The sequence below is a fragment of the Lipophrys pholis genome (assembly GCF_963383615.2).
Source record: "Lipophrys pholis genome assembly, chromosome: 13".
NCBI classification, from domain to species: domain Eukaryota; kingdom Metazoa; phylum Chordata; class Actinopteri; order Blenniiformes; family Blenniidae; genus Lipophrys; species Lipophrys pholis.
The window spans coordinates 11112307-11129541 of record NC_137632.1 but is presented as its reverse complement, the minus strand read 5'-3'; the positions used below and the strand labels follow the sequence as shown (position 1 = coordinate 11129541).

The 17235-nt window shown below is 40.7% G+C and overlaps 1 protein-coding gene across 1 annotated transcript; it reads right to left on the bottom strand.

The window, feature by feature from the left end:
• Positions 1-3749: 3749 nt before the first annotated feature.
• Positions 3750-15569, bottom strand: LOC308118548 (protocadherin-17-like; the record flags this gene model as incomplete). Its single annotated transcript, XM_080478005.1, has 4 exons — positions 3750-4327; positions 11571-11740; positions 11894-11952; positions 13101-15569. The coding sequence occupies 4 exons, from the start codon at positions 15567-15569 to the stop codon at positions 3750-3752; spliced, it is 3276 nt and encodes a 1091-aa protein (XP_080334131.1).
• Positions 15570-17235: the final 1666 nt, after the last annotated feature.

Here is a 17235-nt window from a genome sequence, read left to right as displayed (position 1 = left end):
ATGACAAAGAATAGACTGACAATTTAGAAAGCATATTTATTTACTTTCTTGCTGTGAGTTAGAAAACAGGATTGATGATCTTGTGGCCATCAGTAGACATAACACAGTCCAAAACCTCTCTGTAATTTCCAGTAAGGCTACTGTAATCTCTTTTTTTAACTGTAATTCCTATTGGAGTGAGCCTAAATGATATATAATGTGTGAATTAGTGAGCTTTAATGATGATGATGGATTTAATTTCCTTTAAGAGAGAGTAAAGTCACTATTTTCTCCATTTACAGATGCATTAAGCCAAGCCTGCCTCTTGCTGACTCGAGCTCAAATTTAACATGTAGACATGAGAGTGCTGTGTTTATTTTTCCATCTAACTCAGGGCAAGAAAGCAATTTCCCAAAGTTATTATTTCAATCCAGATTTAGACTAATAAAAATGACAGCAAATTGTTATTCAGAAAGCCTATTAGTGTCATCTCTGGATCATGTCATATCAAAGCAGTTTTCTTTTTTTGTGCAGAAAGAAAAAAAAAGGTCCACCATTAAGTGTTTCCGGCACACTTTGAATTTAAACTAAATTAATGCGTTAATAAAACATTGAACGATCTCCGGCTGCATCGTACAAAATAGTTATTCACTTATCATGTCTTCAATAAATACAGATGCAGGTGTAGATAACCTGATGACGTATGGTTTTAGCCACTGAGACACCGGTTTGCTGTCTATGCTTGAAACGAAAATGCAAATTCACCCAAAAGCAGCTCTTTTAATTTCACCCCGAAGGCATGCATGCTGTGTTCAATGACATCTGCAGTGAGAATGAAAACTACACTCTCAATATTGTTTATGTGTTGTGTTTCCCCACCAACAGTTCTCAGCCAAGTGGAACCATCTCCCATAGAATTTAGTGGAGGTGGAAGACAAGCTCTTAATCGGCTGTGTTATTGAATTATTGAATTAAAAGCTTAAGTACTCAGGGTGAGCATGTCAATTTTTCACAACTGAATGGTACAGTGCTCATTCCATTTTCATCTGAATAGATCATTTGTGTATGTAAAATGTAGAAGAATGGAGGTATTACACAGATCAGTTTCATTGTCTGTAATTCCCTTTCACTGTGACTGTAATCATTCTGAGAGACAAGTCATATTCATCCAACACTGCATGCTAGTCCTTAATCTGCATTCAGCTCTCCTCAACAACATAGCACTTTTTGTCGAGCAGCCGTACTGTAGCACTGTGTTAATTAAGAAAGGGTTTGCTTCAAAGCAAATTGTGCATAATTATGGCAGAAGTGGAAGTTTAACCTGTTTTACATCCTTAAGTGATATAGTGTTAAAAAGTTGGAGGAGCGAATGTCGCAGCAAATCGCTCAACCCATTTCTACTTGACATTCTGCTCACCTGCCTTCATCCCCCGTGTTCTAAAACCCTGGGACTGATACAGATAAAATGATGTGATGTTTCTGTCTGTATTTCAATGGGATGAGTTGCTGTGACCCACGCAATCTCCCTCTCAAAGAGTATTTCAACTTATGCAGATGAGCTCATCAGAGCTGCCTGCTGAGATGAGACATCTAGGTCTGGAATTGTGTCAATACCAGCACCAAAACAAATGCAAATCAAAATCCAAATTAATGTGTTTTCCCTGAGGAGAAACTGAGTCGTACTTATAGTCAGCTCTCAGTAGATGACAGGATTCTGTTATCCAGAGCTCATGAAAAACAAGGCATTCTCAAACCGCTCACTGAGCCAGGGTACAAAAGTCAGCGTCTCCAGATGGAGAAACTACACTAAACTAGGCAAAAAGAAACTAGAGGCTTTTGTATGATTGTTTTACTGATTCAAAATAGAAAACATCTCTATATTTCCAGGTTTTCAGGTTTAGTGATCCAGCTCAGCAAACATACATGTTTATACTTATTCTCTCCATATAGACAATGTCAGGCAGATGTAGTGGATATGCTCCAGCTTTTCTTTTTTTTTTTTTTTATATTCATTTCATACTATTATTCTGGTCACAGCAACATTTTTGCCCCAGTCTACTGCAGGAATGAAGATGCAGCAGCCATGTTTATAAAGCAGGTTATGTTTGTAAAGAGGTGAACAAATGGATGAACTGCAACAGTTCATTCTGTTGGATATGTGTGCAGATCGCAGCCCTCTGTCACAACATTTACCCTTTCTGCATTCAATAGAATAGTAAATAGGGCATGATGGCTAAGAATGGCAAATTTGCACATGTGCTGATGAAAATCTAATAAAGAAAACAGCAAATGATTGACATTTTTTACACACAGTTTAAAAAAAATTAAATAAAAGGGAATTCCAGTTATCCACAGAGACTCCTGACCTTGAAATCTTTTCAATAATGATGCTGTATCAATTTTTTTTTGTGCATGTGAATACGCTTGTGATAACCTTTAATGCACTATTTGTTCAATCCAGAAATGACCTACTTTTCCCCCCACGGGGATCATTAAAATTTAATTTTTTCTAATCAAAGAATTCTTCGCAAAAGTCCTTGCTTGTAACTGCTAGTTGCAGCTGAACGTGAAGTTCTTCATCTTTGTTAGATTTATGCCTTATCGTTTGTCAGACGCATTCATATTTAAACAAACCCACAATCACAAGTAGGCATTTGCTGACAGCCGCTCTGATGGCTTTGAATTCGAAATTATCAACGCGATATATCCGTCGACACGGTATGAAGTGAACTTTCAATGAAAGCATTGAGCAGAGGAAGTCAACTCATCTTCTTTTGGGTGCACTAATACTCAGTGCCTGTTTTTATTTGACTTTATTAAATATAAATAGCTGTGTAAAATGTTGATTGCGATTTTCTTTAGAAGTTGCTGTGACTAAGAGCTTGACTACCGTGAGATGACATGTGCTGGTATACAGTATGCAGCTAAAATTGTCACATTTGCAGAGTCACTAGTGCTATCTGTCATCAACACACATTAAGCACCTTGTAGACATGAATGCACTGCTCTCACATTAAACATGACAGCCTCAGAAGTTGTCATCAGTCAAAAATAATTGCCTTCCATGCACACAGTGTATACAAATTTAATAAAATACACAACAAGTACAGTAGCCCACATTCACGTGTAAGCTCAGCTTATTTTCACATAAACTGCAGAGAGGACAACAATAAAATTACAAATACATTCTTAAAAAACTGTTTTTTTTATCGGAACCTCAAATGGTTTTTATGAAAAGGGACATTCCCTGTTGCACCACCATTTACAGTTCATAAGACACTTCACTTTTTGAATGTAACGTCACTGATATGTATTTCAGTTTCCTGTGATATTCAAAGAGATGTTCCTTAAACACTAAATGGAGACAGAAAGCTTCACTGTACAAAAGCAGACAGGACTCAATAGCTTAACAGTAGCAATTTGTTCAACAGCCTCACAAAATCGGAGTTTGAAATGTGTAAAATACAGACATCTAAATTGACAGGTACAGTACACCATGGAAACACTTGAAGTCAGATAACCACGGATCCCCCTCCCCACCCCTAAAAAAAAAAACCCTTCACAGCAGTCAAGGACACATATTTCACCTAAACACAACAAGTCACAAACTCAAAAAACATATAAAGCAGATGGTTTTTGGTTATACAATGCGTGTCTGGATACCTCTGTGGGTCAAAATAAATCCCCTCTTGGTCATTAATCTGTGATATCATCATCACACCCCTGGCAGGTGAGAGAGAGAGAGAGAGAGAGTGGGATCATCTGACCTGTCAGTTGCCAGAGTCCCGCGGGTCGAGAGCACAATCTGACCCCCCACACTCCTGGCTGATGACAGAGCTGTGAATGAGACTGCTTGACAGGGACTTCGGCCTGAGCTCGCAAGTCAGGTAGGAGGGCTCCTCCAATTCAGTGTGCAGTGGGGAGCACTGGCCATCTGGAGGGCCATAGGCACTGCTGTCTGAGCCCCCGTCCCTCTCCTCTTTGGACTCTTGGTTGGCCAAGTCCAGGGGCATACTACTCTTGGTGGGACTACTGGATGCAGAGGGGCTCTCCTGTAGCGGTGGGCTGAGTGCACGCTGCGATTTTAAGTAAGGTTTGACATTGGCCACAAGGATTGTACTGTCCCGCTGCTCCTTTCCAAACGTGCTGAGGGTTTTTCTGCTGTTGCAGCTGATGGTGCCATAAATCTCTGTCTCTACCATGGCATCCATTCCCACAGGGATGAAAAGGTTGGTGCGATTATCGGCGCTGTCTGCTTGGCTTCCTACCCGTAACTTTGGCATCCAGCATCTGTCAGAATGTCCCAGTGCACGACATTCATCGGTGCAGTGGACTGATTTGTCTTGCTCTGCAAAAACAGTTAAACATTTGTTATTGGAGCCTGCTGAGGTGCGTATAAACAGCCTAGAAGAAAATGTGAATGGCATATTGAAAGACGAGCAGCAATAAGACGACAGAGGCAGCAAACACCGTTTCAAGCTCTACAAGGCCCTATAGATACCTACTACAGTTCATATATGCAGTTCAAATTTAACAACCCGATCTGTATTTCCTATAAGTTCAATCTTTTCCCGTCTAAAATCTCTGCTCACAATGAACCCTGGAAAATAATGATACACAACAATGACATGCAAAATAAAAACTTCATTTCACTTTTTTTTTTTTTTTTCATCAAATAAGTGATTCATCCTATTTATGAAACCTTTTCCCTCAGCTTCTCCGCTCAACCTGTGTAGGTGTTTCCTGGAAAATATCATCTGGTGCAGAGGAAGTGATGTTTTTTCTCTTATTTTCTTTAAATTTACATTTCCATCATAAATTGTTTGTGTGAAACCAACAAACAAAAAAAAGATGTGCGTGACTGTATTCACAGTTCTAAACAGTAGGTGAAGAGACGTTCAGTAAAATCTGTTGTTCTTGCTCGTTATCCTCCTTTTTGTAAGTTTGAAAAAAACAACATGATAAATGATCATCAAAACAACATTTGAATATTCAACAAACACTGTAATTAAACTGAGGTTTTGACATCAAAAATATAATTTGTATCATAAAAAAAAAAAAATCTATATTCTATCGCTGCTGACATGATTTAGCACAGTATGACCATCCAATCACAGGCGAGAGTCACACGCACGCATCTGGAACAGCTACTAGTGTAATGCCATGTTACATAGTGTAGTGCAATATTAAACTGCCAGATATTTTTGAATGAGTTGCATAAGCACTCACAAATTGCACATTTTGTGCAATTCCACAGCAATGAAATCCAAATAAACCCTGCAAATCCATTCATAAGAGGTTTAAAGTACTCTAGTGCAAAATCACTAGTCATTGCATTTCTTATCTATTTAGTTGGCTTTTTTCTCACGTATAATACAAAATGCGTTGTATTAGGCATGCTTGTGTATCTCAAGGACAGTTACAGTGACACGGAGCGAGAATAAAAGTCCCAAAGTGGGTTCCTTTCCTAAAAATGAAAAAAATCTTAAATGTGTAAAAATAAAGACAAAAACAAAGTCAAACTTCATTTAAAAAATTTAAATAAAATATATCGCAGAAAATTGGAAAAAGAAAGAGGCAAAAATGAAATGTAACAAGCTTTAAATACAGTCCAGACTGAAAGCTCTCACTCAATGCCACCAGACTATTGGTGTCATTTAATTAAAAAAGTAAAAAAAAAAAAAAGAAATTCTTCTTGTGATTGAGTGTGTTACCTAATTATTCCATGGCTGTGGCAGCTTCTGCTGCATTGCTTGATACTGCACACTATAGCAAATGTCACAGAGCCGCGCAACATGCTTGTGTAATAGTGTCAGCAGTAAAAAGTGGCAAAACGAACAAGTATCTTTGTGCTGTAAACTCAGTCTTTCACATTTCACGCCACACCTAACCCTGAACGCATTAAAGAAGTACACAGAAAACAACACATCCAAGGAGCCAATTTCCACGGGGCACACAAGTAAGAGGTGTCGTTTTCTTTCTTTCTTTTTTTCAGAGGCCATTATGCTGTACTGTCAAAATTAACTTGACAATGACACATTTGGGTGTTTCGCATGTAGACACATGAAGCAAAATGTCAAACACGTCTTTGTAAATTGATGGTAAATAATTGTTTTTGCTTCATCTGTTATACATGAAAGTCAAATGGCAATTTCATCTGTAAAACTAATAATATAAAACAATCCTTGTGCCATTCTGCTGACTGATTTAGCTTTAATAAACGTGCTTCCTTTGATGCGATTGCCACAAGGTTGTAACAGCCTTTCATTGAAGACAAACACATTCTTGTAATGATCACCAGATTGATCATTTTGGTTTTCTATGTGGGTAATCTACAAGGTATTAAATGTGAGTAAGGAATACAAAAAAAGAAGCTTGGAATTAACAAACATGCAACGGTGACACAAAAAATAAACACTACATCTGTAACACCTCTGGATTCATCTGAGTGTTTCTCCCCCACAGGAATATAATGTTCTCACATCTAGTGAACACTTAAACAACACCCTTCTCCCTCTAAAAGCTATATTCCAATCAAAACAGATTAAAACATCAACTCCGGTTAAGTTAGTTATGCACTCTCTGGTCTATAAATAAAGCTCGTCTGTCGCGCTTACATGCCATTCCGTGAAATCAAACACCACGAGTGAGTGACTAACTATGAACGAGGCACTTGATCACATTTTGAAACCTGGCTCTGATGAGGATGAGATAAAAATCTGCCTGTATGAAGCGGGAGCTCCACATGGCTCCCTCTGAAACAGGTGGGGAGATCCTCGTGTTCAAAGGCAAGCAGTACCTTCCACATTCACCAGTCTCGACCAGTTTCATGGAGGGTGTACCAACCCGGGGAGGAGGTTCAAACAAAAAAAAAAAAAAAAATGAGACGCTTTTCTCTGTGCCACAACTCCCAAGAGGTGTGAAAAGCAGCACCATGCGACGCAGGCTCATTTGCAAAGTACATGCCATGACTATCACGTACTCCTGCTCAAGTCTACGAACCCCTACACAAACACACCCACACACACACTTGGAGCAACAGGATACAATGAAACTGTTAATTATGCAGAGACTGGACACGGTTTAATGGAGATTTTAATATTATATCATATCTTTTTTGCAGATTTAATGCGGACATTAAAAATTGAAAAGCTGAAGTATCAAACTTGAATGTAAAGCACATTTTCTATATAAGGTTTTTTTTTTCTTCTTTTTCTTTGGGACTGTGTGCAATTTATGTGCAGAGAAATTCAGAATAGGGCCACATGATGGGGCCATGGTCAATTGGTGTGTGTGTGTGTGGGGGGGGGGTTCTTTTCTGTACATGTGTGAGGTTTCTCCCACAGCTCAAAAACAAGAGCTTTCATGGCTAATTGATGTCCCTAAATCACCTGTAGGTGTGAATGTAAGTGTCTGACTGTCTGTCTCTCTGTATTTGCCATGTGATGGACTGACGACCTGTCCAGGGTGTAACCTGCCATCACCCATAGACCCATAGCCAGATAGGATCACCTCTAGTGACCCTGAGTTGGATAAAACTGTAAAAAAAAACAAAAAAACCCCACAAGACTGATAGGTGGATGGAACTCAGAATAGGAGAAGGAAAGCCCTCCTTGTTCTAGTTTTACTCATAACTATGGAGTTCATAGATTCTTTCATTACATGCATGTACTAGTCAGGGTTTAATAAGTTGTGTTTCCTTACAAACAGACATGGTAATCACATTTTGTTATTATCAAATACAATAAAGTATTATTAATCTGCAAAAATAAGTACTAACTTAGCGCTGTGAACTACCAGTATACAAGGCACATTTACTCTCAGATTGCAGAAAAAGCACTAATAAAAGTACCAAAGTCCAATTCAAGTTCATGTTGGTCAAGAGTATTCTTTCAATATATCTTTAGATTTAAAGCAATATTCTCAGGTAAATGACTAATGTTGAGAAAATGGAGGTGAAAAGATTGAATTATTTCCAAATGTGGGTGCAGTGAGGTGCATCTTGAATTACAAATACATGCCAACGTTAATTTAATAGAGAAGATAAGTTGACGAGAATGAAGATTTGGGCAAAGCTCATTTAGTTTTTACAGACTGGATGTTTTTTTCTTAAGTAAATTGACTAATTTAGCATTTGTTGATGTCAAGCATACATAACAGTTTCTTGGCAGAAACTACTCTGACAAGATGTCAAAGTTCAGAATATGGAGCTGACCTCAAACTGAATCTTTGACAAAAAAAAAAAAGTTAAGGGTGGCTTTGATTTGTAAAAGCAACAACAGCAACCCTGCATTTTAGAACTGTTTGATGCATCTCCACCCGAGATTACAGTTCTGTGGCTCAGGCATTTTTCTCTTCCTTTTTCTTGTAGCACCACAGAGAAAAATATTTTCTATGCACAGATACGCAAGACCAGAACAATAAGCATACGACAGGAGAAGGAGGGAGACGCTGAATTCATTTCCATGGTACCTATCACCACTGCGGAGACGCTCGCAGATGATGCTGATGCAAAGGGATGTATGTGCTTCGAAGGTACAGCAACATCCGAGCCAGGTATTTTTCTTGTTTGAGCCATTGTGTCTCGCTCCACCACCAGAGGTAATTGGATGACGGTGTGTACATATTTACATGTGATTTATTCCCTAACAAGATAACACATTGGCTTCCTTCTTTCTTAGCATTCATTAGCAGCATATAAACATTCACAATGGTTGACAGCACGCTTTTATGCAACTGTGGATATGGGGACTTTGGTAAACGCTCATAATGTACAGCCTTTCTTAACGATCGTGTTCTTTTCTGGAAATGTCATTATTGTAAGGAAGTGGTTCATTTTGAAACAATTAACATAAGACTACACTTTGCCATTTTGCTATTTACTGTTGGTTAATACACCAAATTTAGCCGTTCACTTGAGAAGCTTCAGATACCAACTACTAAATAAACACTTCTAGCTGCTTACAGCTTGTGTGTTCGAGGTCATTTAATAAGTGGTTCTATACTTCAGAAAGATTCAATAAAGGACGACCTTTATTGAGTATTTGTGATATTTGAAATTATGTTATAATCACAACTTTATGGTCACAAACTGCAGGATTTATATAAAGTGCTATGTAAAATCAAAATTTGATGTAAAAACATCACAGCTGAGGAATTTCTGTTATTTAAAACTGCAAATATGTATTGGAAGGAATGAATGGGGAAGTGAAAATAACTTCCTCTGTTCTGTCTGTCATTGGATTTCTACTTCTATTTCGGACTTTATCACTGAATAAGATTTAGTTAAATAACAGCTCTAAAATTACAGAGTTACACAATGGCTTTATGTGTCAGCTGCATTTATAGCCTCACGTATCCAAATCATGACAAAGTGACAAATAGCTGCGATCTTATGGGCAACTGTGGAATGGAACAATAACATGTTCTCAAAAACAAAGAAACTGCCTGCCCATTATAAATAGAATCAGAAAAAGCCTAGCAACATACCCACTGTGCATCTGGTGTCTGTGAGAGTGGATAAATATTCAGAGTGCATGATAGTGGAAGCTGCACAGGTGCATATATTACCTGTATCAAAGCAGCCAGGAGACTAGAGGGATGGTAAAGGTAAAGACATAAAAGCAATACTACTTAACCCGCAAGCTTTTCTGTTGGTGCATTTGGAACTGAAATTCGGTGGTGTCTCCATTTTGGATAATAGCGCTATCTTGTCTGAATCTGCAAAACACTGGCTTTGTTGTTCAATAAATGTACCTGTGTGTGTGTGTGTGTGTGTGTGTGTGTGTGTGTGTGTGTGTGTGTGTGTGTGTGTGTGTGTGTGTGTGTGTGTGTGTGTGTGTGTGTGTGTGTGTGTGTGTGTGTGTGTGTGTGTGTGTGTGTGTGTGTGTGTGTGTGTGTGTGTGTGTGTGCGTGTGTGTCAGTTTGGAGGAGACAGAAGGAGTGAGTGGGTTGAGGGTGATGTTTTTGTGTGATCATGTCGAAGGCATTGTGCATAATGTAGATCTTCCGTCTTGTACTTGGTAGACAGCGACATTGTTTAGTATTCAGCTGACCAACCCTTTAAGTAAACTATTGGTTCTAACCATTAGTTCTGCTCTTTAACTACATTTCTCACGTGCAAACAGGAAAGGCATTTTAATGTGTGTGTGTGTATATATATATATATATATATATATTTCCGCCTTCATTGCTTTTCTCTTATCTTACAAATGCAGATCTATAAATTAACTGGCATTCCTGTCAAGCAAGCGTCAGCACTGCACTTCCCATGTACGAAGCATCTCTTTCAATATCTCTTCATGTGATTGGCCTTAGAACTTCGGTTGAATCAGATTCTGAAATGTGCTGCGATAAAAAAAAAAAAAAAAAGTGATTGAATTTACACCTCCCACAGAGTCAAGTTTGGTCTGCCATAATTTCTCATAGCAAACATCAACACACACACACACACACACACACACACACACACACACACACACACACACACACACACACACACACACACACACACACACACACACACACACACACACACACACACACACACACACACACACACACACACACACACACACACGTATACAAAAGTGAGATAGATAAAGAGAGATGGAGATTCGCACCTCCTTCTGGCAGATACAAGAGTGTTCCCATCGCTGCCCTCTTGAGCATGCCACAAACAAACAGTTCATAGCAATGTAAATGGTGTGGAAAGTACTGTGTAGGGACATGATGACCACAGTCATTCTCTTCAGGCAAGGAAATGAGAAGCATCACTACTCCACTCAAGTCCTCCATTATCTTTTATCTTACCAGTGAGGGTTGCTTTCATGTTTTCAGTTTATAGCCACAATAGCTAAATATATCAATCCCTCTCAGGTCAGCCAGGTTGCAACAAAATGACAGTCATCTCTGATTATACTCCTGGCACAGTGCATCGTTTCAGATTTGCGAAATAAAATTTAACATTTCTATTTTCAGTTGTAAAGCAAGCAACTCGCAAAACACTGAAACCACAGCAAAACCAATAATAACTGAGGAAATCTTTCCAAGCAAAAGGTGGAAACACTCTGTCATGTTGCACCAGAAATATCTGTCATTTTGCTCTGCAAGTGTCTGTCATGCCTTCTTGTCTCTGTTGTGTTCTTCGAGACATGCTTGCGACGAATCTAGGTTCAAATAATGACATGATCAAAAGAGACCCAGACGGAGGTACACTTTGCCATGCATATGAGTTTATTTGATGGTTAAATCAGACACAAAATGTCGGAAAAAAAAAAAAGGAAAAGAATCTACCTTCAGCCAATGGACTCTTTCATCCTTTTAAACTACCATCTACCTTCCACTCTGGTGCCTTCATGTCATCTTTGAAACAGCTCAGGCTGTCTGCAATGCAAAGTGGAATAAAGTAACACTACCTGCTGCAGCTACGGCACCTAATAACACTCTGGATTTACCTGATCCGCTTTAATGGAGGAAGTGGCGACCTGGAGGCTGGAAGACCTCCACTTAAATACCAACGAACAGCATGCACTGTGCATAAAATACAAACAATGTCTGGTACAAGAGTCAGTTTCAAGATGTCCACTCACCCTGTTCAAAAGGCTGGCCATTAACTGCTGTTGCTTTCATCTTGAGGGCCTCCCTGGCAGACGTGTCGCAGTGTGAGCCTTTATTAGTATCCTGGTCACTATCAGCTTGGTCACTATCACCATGGCCACTGTCTCGAAGGCTTGCGCGTTCTGCATCCTTGAATGTTGAACTGCAGCGGCATTGAAAAGGGGGAAAACATATAATAACTTACTATTAGCAATGTGTGAGCCATTCCATTTGATAGGCATGGACAATTGGCTTGTGCAAAAATGAGAAAACTGAAGAGGGGACTGGTCAAGATGCTTTTCAATAATTCTCTTACCTCTGAACAAATGGCTGCCTGCTCCCAGCATAATTGGACTCTGAAGGGAAATTTTCAGTCTAGAAACAAAAGAAAAAAATATTTTTTCTTTCACCAAGAAAATGCAAAATTCAGACAAAAGAAGAACTGTTTATCCCTGGCTTTTTTTATTTTCCTATTCTTAATATAGCACCAGAAAGATATCAATAAAAACATTGAGAACCAGCCACTGATAATGGCATTATAAGAACAATCTCTATTGTAGCCATATGCGCTCTCTTTGGCAAGGCAAAGAGTTGAGCATTAGCCACTGTCATCAGCATCCTCTCCCCCCTATCTTGAGGATAATGTGTTTGTGTTGATCACACCCACATACCCTAGTGGCTGGTGACAGTGCCAGGCCTTGTCATCTGTGTTATCATCTCCAAACGAGACTGTCTGCGAGACTGTCCTAGATATTTACATCGTTTACGACAAATAATTCTGCTGTGCTAAACAGCACTACAAGCTCATGCTGTCAAATTAGCATGTTAGCTGGCTCATGTATTCAACCCTGCCATCTCTACAAGGCAAGCCCGGACCCCATTAATGGCCTTATCGTGCCAACTTTGGATGTGGATGGGTGAATCTGGCCCATATTTGAGGGGAGCGAAAAATGCGATTGTAAGGTTATGCTGTGTGCATCTAGCTGTCTGGTGCACATTGGTTCAGTAATGTGATCGGACAAGCTGCTCAAACACCTGTCCAATCCCACATTTCAGGCGAGGTTTTGTTTTCACTCTAAAGCAGTGAATCTGGCAGGGTCACAGCAGCCTTGTTCAAGATTCATGCTGTTTGCATGTCTAACTGAGAAGGCTTTCTGATTATGAGGACCAACTGTACCATTTCATGAGAAAACTCGCAATTGAGCAACCTCAAAATTATCCTCAAATACATGCAGAAGAAAAGAACCCTCTCTTTTGTGGCATGATATTTAAAACATTTGAATACAGTCACGGAGATGTCATATCATGCATTATGAATTGAATACTATGTGAATATCATGTGAATATTTCATAGTGCCATAACCAGAAAAGGAAAAGTGAAAATAATGATGTCTGCCCAAAGTGACAGGATTTCTTGTTTTTGAGTCAGTGACTTTTCTTTTGTCAGATTTGTATAGCAAAGCAGCGTGTAGATAAGTGAGAATGAAGAGCAGATAAAGTGCACAGTGCGGCATCCTCCTTACCTGTATCACTGACATCCTATTCGCTGGAGTGTCTGTGCTAAGACCGGCAAAGCTGGAGTGGCATCCGGCCCTGGGGACTGTCAGGCTGTTTGGGGTGGTTTTCAGGTACATGACCTCTGACCTGGGTAGGGTGAGTGGCAGAGGGCTCTGATAGTCGAAACATATTGGAGAGGTGATGAGCGAGGGGCTGCTCACCACATTCATCCGGCTCGCAGAATCTCTTTCCTCCATCTCACTCTGCACCAGCATGATGTCACTCTTGTTGATCCTTTTCTTTTTTCCCTTCCCCACTGGAGGATTGGAGTACTCAGCCATGCGGCAGTTATAATTCCCAGTCTCCTTATCTTGATGCTTGGACTTGACAGCGATGGCGGTCATGACTGCTAAGAGCATGACAGAGATAATGCAGAGGGTAACTATGAGGGGCAGGGACACATCCCAATGCTGCTGTTCCCCACTCGTGCTGGAACCCCCTCCTGCTGCTGTTTCTGTGTTCGCTTTAATGATCAGCTTAGCCACGGCAGATAAGGGGGGCTTGCCATGGTCAGTTACCTTCACCACCAGCTCAACCACTGGGGCAACTTCCTCCCAAAGAGCATGGGCAGTTCTGACTTCTCCTCCCACCGGATCCATCTCAAACAGGTGGTCATCATTTCCCTCTGTGATCTCATAGGTCAAATGGCCACTTTCTCCATGGTCATGGTCCACCGCTTTCACAGTCGCCACAATGTATCCGATACCAACATTTCTAGGCACTGGGATCTCAGCTGTGTCGTTTTGCAAAAGGGGTAAAATAATAACTGGCAGATTGTCATTAACATCAAGAATATTGACTCTTACTGTAGAAGTGCTCTCCATGTGAGGCGATCCTCCATCTTTTGCCTGAACTTTGAACTCAAATGATTTAGTTTGCTCATAGTTGAAAGAGCGTGAGGCATATATGGCTCCATTAGTGGGATTAACAGACACGTAGGTGTACACCGAAACATCTCCAATATGTGACGGCAGAATGGAGTATGATACTGTTCCATTTCTACCAACATCTGGGTCGTGGGCCAAAACTGAACCCAGATACTCCCCTGGGATGTTGTTCTCAGGCACCTGTAACACATAAACTGTCTTTGTGAAACGAGGTGCATTGTCATTCTCGTCCAAGATCTTCACGGTGAAGGACCTTGTGTAGTTCAAAGAGGGAATCCCATTGTCTCTTGCCACAATTGTTACATTGTATTCATCTTTCATTTCTCTGTCCAGAGGTCTATCTGTGAGCAGTGTGTAAAAATTATCGTTGTTCTCCTGCAACCTGAAAGGTACATTCCCCAACACCCGGCACTGAAGTTGACCGTTACGGCCCGAGTCTTTATCTGTCACTCTAACCAGTGCGATGACAGATTCTGGAGGTGCTGCTTCACTGATAGCTCCCTGCCGCACAGAAACAAAACTTATTACTGGAGAGTTGTCATTTTTGTCGAGCACTTTGACAGTAATTTTACAGTGGCCTGGTATTGGGTTGGGCCCTAGATCCTTAGCCTGCACGTCAAACTCTATGATTGGATTCTCTTCAAAGTCAATTTCTCCCTGGACCTTGATGACGCCAGTATTGGGGTCAATGGAGAACAAATCTTGTATTCGTTCAGATGCATATCCAGTAAAGGAATAGACCACCTGCCCGTTGCTTCCTTCATCCTGGTCTGTGGCATTCAAATCTATAAGCACTTTTCCAGGGGGTGAATTTTCCGGCATTTCTAACACATATGAGGATTTTTCAAAAATGGGGCTATTGTCATTCGAATCAGTCACTCTGACGTTGATCTGCATGGAGCCTGATCTTGGATACTCCCCACCATCAATTGCAGTGAGAAGAAGGGTGTGATGACTTTGATCCTCCCTATCCAGAGGTCTCTGAACCACCAGCTCTGGATATATAGTCCCGTCACCCCTCACTTTTAAATCCAAAGAAAAAGTATTATAATCATCTCTTGTGACCTGGTAGGTTTTTATCCCATTTTCCCCTGAATCGGAGTCATGTGCAATAGTCAGCGGAAAGCGTGTCCCAGCAGCAGCGTTTTCTGAAATATCAATATTTACATGATCTGAGGGAAAACTGGGAGAGTTGTCATTTATGTCTTGTATATCAATCTTGATCATGCATATTTCCTTGTCGTTAGCAAACACCTCCATAGAGAGCTGGCACTTGGGGTTGCGCCTGCATAACGTTTCCCTGTCAATCCTTTGTTTAGTGAAGATTAGTCCACTCTCCGGGTCAACATCCACCAGATGTGGTGCAGAATTCTCCAGTACTCTGAAGTTAGATTTTTTCCCCCTCTCTAAGGTCCCATATCCGGCATCTTTTGCTATATTGCCTATAACAGTTCCAGGTCCTTGCTCCTCCGGAACAGAATAATTGAGATTCTTCAATGTCAGGGCTTTAACCCACAGCAGAAAGAAAATGGGTACAGAGAGACGCATCCCTTCTCCTGGATATGCAGTAGTGGCAGACAGAAAAAAGAAAAATCCTCGTTGACTTTCAACCTGTTGATTACGGCAAACCTAGAGAACTAAACGCAAACCAGGCATGCGGTTGACGCCGATCTCACACTAATTAGGTATTAAATCGATCTGTGGACCGCAATCTGCCTTTTAACCTGTATTTTAACCTCTTTCACACGCGGCTATGATGAACTCTTTCTGTAAACAAAGATGACCGCCCGACGACACCTGATGTATGAATTAAATATCAAATCCAACATAGTGTGCGCGAAATGCTTTGTTTTCCTCTTCATAAGGGGAGGGGGTGGGGGTGGGGGGGGTGGGGGGGGACTTACTGAATAATCGATGAATATAAAGTATTAATATTCCCCACTGCATCCAAGGTTAAAGCGTTTGAATCTCTGTGGTGAAGGTTAGACCGTAGCTTACAAAAGCGCATTGCCCTCATGCGACATCTACACCTAGGCTACAGCAAACACTGACATGCCCGTTCAAAATGCAGCATCGCCCGATGTTACCATTCACAATGCATTTACTTTTTCCCCGGTGCGGCACACTGTTGCATATGGGTTCTGCCCGTGCAGCACACACAGCCTGCCCATGTCACAAAGTAGCAGAAAAGCACGATACCGACGCTTTTTTTTACTCCTGTTCCAACCTTTTGTGTTCCCGTCATTCGAGCGCGTCTATAGCGCGGCTGCGACTTTTGCCCGATGATTGTCCTATAATCAGTCCAGTAATCCCATAATCCAGTCCAATTGGACCCAGTGCTCCTGCATCCTTCATTCGGACAATGCTCGTCTGCACTGCCACCGTAAACGTTGCCAGAAAAAAAAAAAAAAAAAGAAGAAGAAGAAGAAGAAGGAAAAAAAAAAAAGAGAGAGGGTGCTGGAAGATTTCAGATAATCAAAATTAATCGCTTTTTTTCTTTCTCTCTCTCTCTCTCTTCCCTGCGCTCAGTTTTGTCCGCGTCAACTGTTGAAACCTGCTCCCTTCACAGTGAGCTGATCTGACCGGAATCCTCTCGACGTCTTTAGAACACACTCCGGTGTATTTCTTGGTGCATTTAACATAGTTTCTGATCGTCTTCCAGCAAATGAGTGAACAGTGACAGATCTAGCCTAGGGGGGGTTTCTCCAATAGGTCTGGCAAGATCGCATGAAGAAGGGCTGTTCTAGTGCTACGTGATTCATTTACTGATGTGCGCGCACAGAGCAGCAGCATCACAGGGAAGAAACGTGCTCCTGGATGTTGCTTCTAATACGGGTGGATGTGGACGAGGAATTATGAATAGATCGATGAAATGTGTTTGGCCGGGATTTAGTAAGAGCAGTGAGGACTTGACAAGTGGTCATTTGTAGTGAGAGGTGGCTCAGATGGCCAGCGTGGTGTAGATAATGTAAAATTAAAGCTGACAAAAAGGTCTGAAAAATAACACTGGGACTCTTTTTGTTCCCCAGAGTGCTATGTTCTCAGAGTCAATGAAGCCCTTTAGATATGCAGAACTAAAGATTCTTATCAATAATTGAAAACAATAGACTACCTGCTGTCTTACCTGGTTATCATTAGTTTTTTGTTTTTTTTCTTCTTTTTTCTTTTTTGAGAACATCCAACTTCGAGATAAAATAAAAGACAGACTGTGGGT